We start from the raw sequence: 6515 nt of genomic DNA, 5'->3' as shown, positions 1-6515 counted from the left end.
GACAAGAAAGACACACCTGGTTTAACCACCAGATGTTTATTATTCAGCTCCTCTATCCACTGCCAGCCCCTTACTTGAGGCCACCCACTGGGCAGGCCACTAAGATTCTGGATGGTCCATCAAATGTAGGGCAGGGAGCCCAGCTCCAGCTTCCCATAAAAGGGGTGTCCAAGTACTATGGGGTCTTAGCTGGAAGAAGGCTGCCCTTCAGTGTACACTTGTCTGGCTGCCTTCACCCACTGATGGATGAGGGTAGCTTCCAGTTTGCGTGCCTCTATAACAGATGGAGGGTCCTTTGGGTGAGATGCCCTGAGGAACAAGCAAAGGGGAGGGATCTCAGAGTGAGCGTCATCACCCCACTCACTGCCCACATCCCACTGTTGGCTCAGGCTCAGCCAGACCAAGGAGCCAGGTGGGGGCTGCCTCTACTGTACCTGAGGTCTAGGTGATGTGCTCCATCACGTATGGTGACAGCAACGAGTGATGTGCTCAGGTTTCTCCGGATCTGTTGTCAAGGGAAGGAATTTACTGTCAGACATGTGGCCTATGCTTTGGGCCGCTGGCAGACCCTCGGATCTCTGGCCCAATATGTCTGTCACAGTTTGTGGGCTGCATTTAAAGCAGTAAAGCACCTCAGATGACACCACTGGAAAGGAAAGATGAAAGCTGAGCCCGATGGCACACACCTTTAATCCCAGCACTCAGGAGGCAGAGGTAGGAGTGCCATGAGTTTGAGGCCAGCCTGAGACTACATAGTGAATTCCAGGTCACCCCAAGCTACAGCGAGACCCTGCATTATGACACCCCTTTTATGAGATACTGGAGCATGTGTGTAAGATTGAACAGACAGAGGCATGAAACTGTCAGGCAGAGTTGGTCCATGGAGAAAGTTCTGGTCAACTAAGGAAACCCTGTATAAGACCACTTACAACCCACTTGGGCACAGCAGCTGCCCAGGCCAGGACTCACCCCGCCCCCTGCCCAAGGGTCCAGGTCACCGTTGGAGAAGATGATGTTGCTGGCAGCTTTAAGGTCTGAAAAGGATATAGCAAGTTGTAGTAAAGGAACCCAGGGCTACAGAATCAGCTGAATGCAGAGAGCAGGATGCTGACAAACACCCCAACCCCTGTTCCCAGCATTTACCGCCACCCCAGAAGGTGGTCTGCAGCCAGTCTGACCGGGGCCACACGCCCCATGTGTCCAGGCAGTACTGCTGGCGGAGCGCATCGGTGAATGGGATGTTAGGGAACATATCAGTCACGTTGTTGCTGTCAAATGTCAGGTTGATCTCTGTGCAGGCCTGCAGGAGCCCCATATCAGAGTCAGCCAGGCAGGGCACACACCCACACCCCCCACATCTGGCAGTTTGGCTTGCCCACACTTGCACACCTGGTAGTCCCAGGCCTTGGCATCAGAGCCAGTGCCGCAGCCAGTGGGGTCAGCACAGCTTTGGTACTGGTGATAGATGTCGTAACAGAGCTCCGTTCCAGAGGAGTTGTAGACCAGCCCTGGAGGGGAGGGGTGCTAGGACCACTAAGCCACACAGACAGACATGCTGCATGCTCAGCACTATCCATCCCTGTGGAGGGAAGGCAGGCTCCTGCAGGTGGTGAGGACAGCCTCTGGGGTCTGTGGAGTGTGCCATCAGCTCTGGCCTGGATGCTATGATGATATAGGGACTCCTAACCTGTTCCCATTCCCCAGCTGGGCAAGAATGGGTGTGTGGAACTTGATGGCTGGGGATCTCGGGTAGCTGGGAGGAACTTCTCAGGGTTAGCTGTGTTTGTCCCTAGAGTAGTTAGCCCGGATTCCACCACATAAATTCTGTCCCTTCAGATTCTGTGCTAGGTCCCTGATATCAAAGGAAGTAGAGCCCCAGGACCACAGGTCCTTGCCCCACCCAGCCCCCGTGCCAGTGTTGTGGTCTCCACACTTGGCCTCATGAAGAGCTGAGGACAGACCCACCTACTAGTGCTCGCAGCCCAGTGATCCTCTGTGACTCACTCAGCAGCAGGTCACAGCCAACCTGAAGTGGAGGGGCAGCAAAGCACCTCAGCAGAGGCCCTCTGCAAAGCTCACCTCCCTCTGGTCCCAGAACAAGGGTCAGGACTACTGCCCTTCAGGGACACAATGGCAGAACACTAATCCCATGGCCACAAAGCAGGTTCAAGGCCCTTGAGTGGGGCCTGCACTGGTTCCCTGCACACGGGGAGAAGCACCTCACCTTGACAGGGTTGCCCGGTAGATGTCCTATGAAGTCTGTAGCATATGGGTAGTCCATCATGGCAAGCACAGTGAATGCATTCCGGGAGAACACAAACAACTGGGTCAGGTCCTGCGGGCTGGAGAGTGGTTGGCATGTGCCAAAGTCCTGACTGATGATGTCATAGGCTGTGAAGAGAGAGCCAGAGGTAGAGGCGGAGGAGACTGCTGGCAGGGGCGGAAGGGCAAGTTTGAATGTCTTAAGGTGGGAGGGCAGGGGGCCTCCTTGTCTCCTCACCTCCCCACAGGAACAGGTCCTTAATCTGTTGGAAGGCATCCCGCACACCCTGGGCACACTTAGGACTCTGGTCATTGAAATCCTGGAGAAGAGATTGATTGAGGTTGCTATAGCTGCCACACTTGAGCCTGTCTGGGGGACCCAGGGCCCCTCACTCACCGCTGTGACATCCCGGAAGAACTGGGAGGAGTTGCCAAGGCCTGCAACAGCTAGGACAGGTGCGCTGGCCGCCAGGGCCCCAGCCACTAGGTGGGGGTACTTCATCCTCATGTAGGCGCTGAGCATTCCCCCGTAACTGGCAGCAGGGCACAGGGTTAAGGCTGTAGGCCCTGCCCTGAAGCTACCTGTGTGCTCAGGACAGCATCCCACTCTGGCCTCCACTTAACGTGCCCCACCTCCACTCCCCTCTTTCCCTCCTCAGAAGCCACAGGATCTGAAACTTCTAAGACCAATCCAATATGGTGGCTTAACACCTATAATCCCAGCACTCAGGAGGCTGAGGTAGAAGGATAGCCATGAGTTAAGGTCAGCTTGGGCTGGGAGATCCTGCCTCAAAAAAACAAAAAGCCTAAAAACTTCCAAGACCCACAAATTCTGACCCTAGTCTTATGCAGGAGAGGCCTTCCCTGGGAAAAGGTGTAGACACACTGCCAAAACAGCACAGCCTACCAGATCCACTCAGCAGGACAAGAGGGAGGGCTTCTTGGATGAGGCGAAGCCAGCCCTAGCACCACTGAATGGGGCGTTAGGACCTAAGCACACAGAGACTGGGTGGGAAACATGGGGTACTCAGGAGGCAGCTCTCCAGGTTCTTCTGACACACGACTATACCTGGTGGCTGGGGTGGGCATCAGGAAGTGGAAGGGTGGGGCTCCTTAGGTCCTATGCAAGGTCATAGCCAGGCTAAACACGTCTGTCCTGAAGGGAAAAGGAGGGCCACACTTGCCCAAGGACCAACCTCCCTCCAAAGGCGATGGCGGGGGTATCCTGGGCCCCAAACTCCTGCCTCAAGGCCTGCAGCAGCACAGCGAAGTCGGCCAACGCCTGCTCCACGGTCAGCAGCTGTGTGTACCCACGCTGCGTGGACTGTGCTCCGAATGGAAGCGACTTTCCGTAGTATCGCTGTGGACAGCAGGGAGGAACGAGTGACCACTGCCTCCTGTCCTGCAACCGCCGCCAACCCAGGGGCCGCCAGCACCCAGACGGGTACCCACGTGCTCTGCAAAGACCAGCAGGGCCTCTTCCTCGGCGGCCAGCTCCACCAAGAAGCCAGAGTTGTTGGCAAAGGCCCACACGTCCCCCTCATTTCCCGTATAGAAGAAGATGGGTCCCTCGCTCTTTTTCCAGAACTTGTCTGTGGGGAACAGGCGGGTTGTGGTGAGACCAGGGACAGGTGGGCAGGGGGGCATGCTCGAGGGCACAGCACTCACCGGACACTAGGAACCGTTGGCTGAAGGTTTTGTTACCGAAACTCTCAAAATTGAAATGGTCCAGAAATTGTTCAAAATAACTCTCCCGAAAGTCAGGGTCTAATAATCTGTAGGCTGAGAGCAGACACAAGAGGCTCAGGGGCTGGCAGGGAGCGTCAGCGGCCCGAGGGATGGCAGGAAGGGATGGATGCCAGCCCACACTCACCCCTGGACTGGAGGCTGGGCAGCCCTAGGACCAGCAGGAGGGCCAGGGCCCAGGAGAAGACCCCACGACCCACAGGGACCCACGGCTGGAAGCGCATGTCGGATTCTGGGACTGGCGCGGTCAGTCACGTGGCCCCAGTCACGTGTCAGGCGAGGACAACATCACGTGATAGCCAGGCACCACTGTCCCGAAGGTAGGAGGAACTGAGAGCAGCGCGGCTCTACAGCCTATGCTTCCTTCCCTCAGCTGCAGTCTAGGTTCTGCGGGTTCCCTGGGTACCCACTGTGTCCCCATGGAGACAGTCGCCACGGAGATAACAAGAAGGAGACTGAGGGCTAGGAACTTAGGACCGCAGGGCTGTGTGGGCACGGTGACGCCACCCAAGTACCCAGCCTTTGAACAGCGCGGAGGTGGGAGGATCCCTGGAGGGTCATGGCCGCACCTCCCCCGGGGCAGCAGCTTACCCACTCCTGCAGCGGTCCGCGGACCTCTGCCTGTGGACCAAGCGCACAGCTCCGACATCACCAAAGCCAAAGTGGCTGTCCTGCCACCAGGCCCTCCAGCTCATGGCATTACTTCACTGATAGGTCCCGGACCATAAGGCCAAGGAAGCTTGTGACAAGCTGCCCTGAGGGAGTTGACAGGGAGTACAGTTAGGGTGACTGGACCCCCTAGAAGTGAAAAAGGCAGGAAAGTCTGCACGTGCTAGAAATCAAAGATGATCTGACTTCTTATCTCTTGCCTAGTCCCCTAGACCTCCTGGAAGGGAGGTCTTTCATAGGATTTAAACATTGTGGTTGGTCAAGGTGAGCCCCCAGAACTTCGTGTCTGGGCTACTTTTTTCCTGAGACAGCCCCTAGCCCTAAGCAACCAGCTGTCTCTCTGGTTCACCTGAGCTGGAAGGCAGCCCGCCACTCTAAAGTTAGAAATACCTTTGCAAGGGGGTGGGCTCCCAGCCCTTACTCTCCACAAGGGTTCCTTGGTTTTTTGAGGCAAGGTCTCACTGTAGTCCAGGCTGACCTGAAATTCACTATGCAGTCTCAGGGTGGTCTTGAACTTGCAGCGACCCTTCTCCTACCTCTGCCTCCCAAGCGCTGAGATTAAAGGCGTGCGCCACCACACCCACCCTCCACATGGGTTCTTTACTTCCTGCAGCTCTCCACATGGCAGAAGCTCCTTAAGCATTCTTTTCTTTCTTAAAATTTTTTTTACTGACAACTTCCATAATTACAGACAATAAACCATGATAATCTCTCCCCTCCCCCTCTTTCCCCTTTACAAATCCACTGTCCATCATATCCCCTCCTCTCCATTAGTCTCTCTTTTATTTTGATGCCATCACTTTTCCCTCTATTATGAGGGTCTCGTGAAGGTTGTGCTAGGCACTATGAGGTCATGGATATCGAGGCCAATTTCTGTCTGAACAACTGCATTGCAAGAAGTCCTGCCCTTCCTTTGGCTCTTACATTCTTTCCATCACCTCTTCCACAATGGATCCTGAGCCTTGGAAGGTGTGATAGAAATGTTTCAGTGCTGAGCACTCCTCTGTCACTTCTTCCCATGGTGCCTTTTGGGTCATCCCTGTGCTCACCACCATCTAAAAAGAGAAGATTCTTCTAATGGAAAGTGAGAGCAGGCCAGGCGTGGTGGCGCACGCCTTTAATCCTAGCACTTGGAAGGCAGAGGTAGGAGGGTTGCCGTGAGTTCGAGGCCACCCTGAAACTACATAGTTAATTCCAGGTCAGCCTGGACCAGTGTGAGCCTGGAGAGATGGCTTAGCAGTTAAGGCATATATGCCTGCAAAGCCTAAGAACACAAGTTTGATTCTCCAGGTCTCACATAAGCCAGGTGCACAAGGTGGCACATGCATCTGGAGTTCCTTTGAAGTGGCTAGAGGCCCTGGAGTGCCCATTCACCCCCCTTCCTTTCCCTCTGTCTCTAGTAAATGAATAAATATAAATCCTTCTTTTAAAAAAACGTGTGTGGTGGCACGTGCCTTTAATCCCAGCACTCAGGAGGTAGAGGTAGGAGGATTGCCATGATTTCAAAGCCACCCTGAGACTACGTAGTGAATTCCAGGTCAGCCAGGTCAGCCTGGACTAGAGTGAGACCCTACCTTGAACCCCCCTCCCCCCAAAAAAGTGACAGCAGCACTAATATATGGGTATGAACATTAAGTAAAGGGTTTACAGGGCAGTTTGGTCAGCATAATAAATGCATTTACCCAGACAAGCGCAGGCATTACACTCCTAGGGCTCATGGCCTCCCCCACCATAGGCTTTTGATTAGGTTTTCAGTACCAGGCATGTATTCCCTCCCATGGAGCAGGCCTGTATTCCTGAGAGCAGTTGGTTTCCCCCATAACAACTATTGCATCTGT

General features: G+C 54.7%; 1 protein-coding gene across 1 annotated transcript; it reads right to left on the bottom strand.

Moving 5' to 3' along the window:
* Positions 1-20: 20 nt before the first annotated feature.
* Positions 21-4284, bottom strand: Dpp7 (dipeptidyl peptidase 7). The gene is made up of 13 exons (XM_004653874.2): positions 4136-4284; positions 3931-4044; positions 3715-3854; positions 3459-3622; positions 2660-2795; positions 2501-2582; positions 2225-2391; positions 1966-2026; positions 1390-1508; positions 1144-1300; positions 970-1034; positions 435-505; positions 21-309 (listed from the first exon to the last, which is right to left on the bottom strand). Exons 1-13 carry the CDS (start codon positions 4230-4232, stop codon positions 186-188), a joined length of 1497 nt encoding a protein of 498 aa, XP_004653931.1. The 5' UTR covers positions 4233-4284; the 3' UTR covers positions 21-185.
* Between the last annotated feature and the right edge of the window lie 2231 nt (positions 4285-6515).

This window comes from Jaculus jaculus, chromosome 1 (assembly GCF_020740685.1).
Source record: "Jaculus jaculus isolate mJacJac1 chromosome 1, mJacJac1.mat.Y.cur, whole genome shotgun sequence".
Lineage (NCBI taxonomy): Eukaryota > Metazoa > Chordata > Mammalia > Rodentia > Dipodidae > Jaculus > Jaculus jaculus.
The sequence above is the reverse complement of the archived record's forward strand: the minus strand, read 5'-3'. Positions and strand labels throughout refer to the sequence as shown.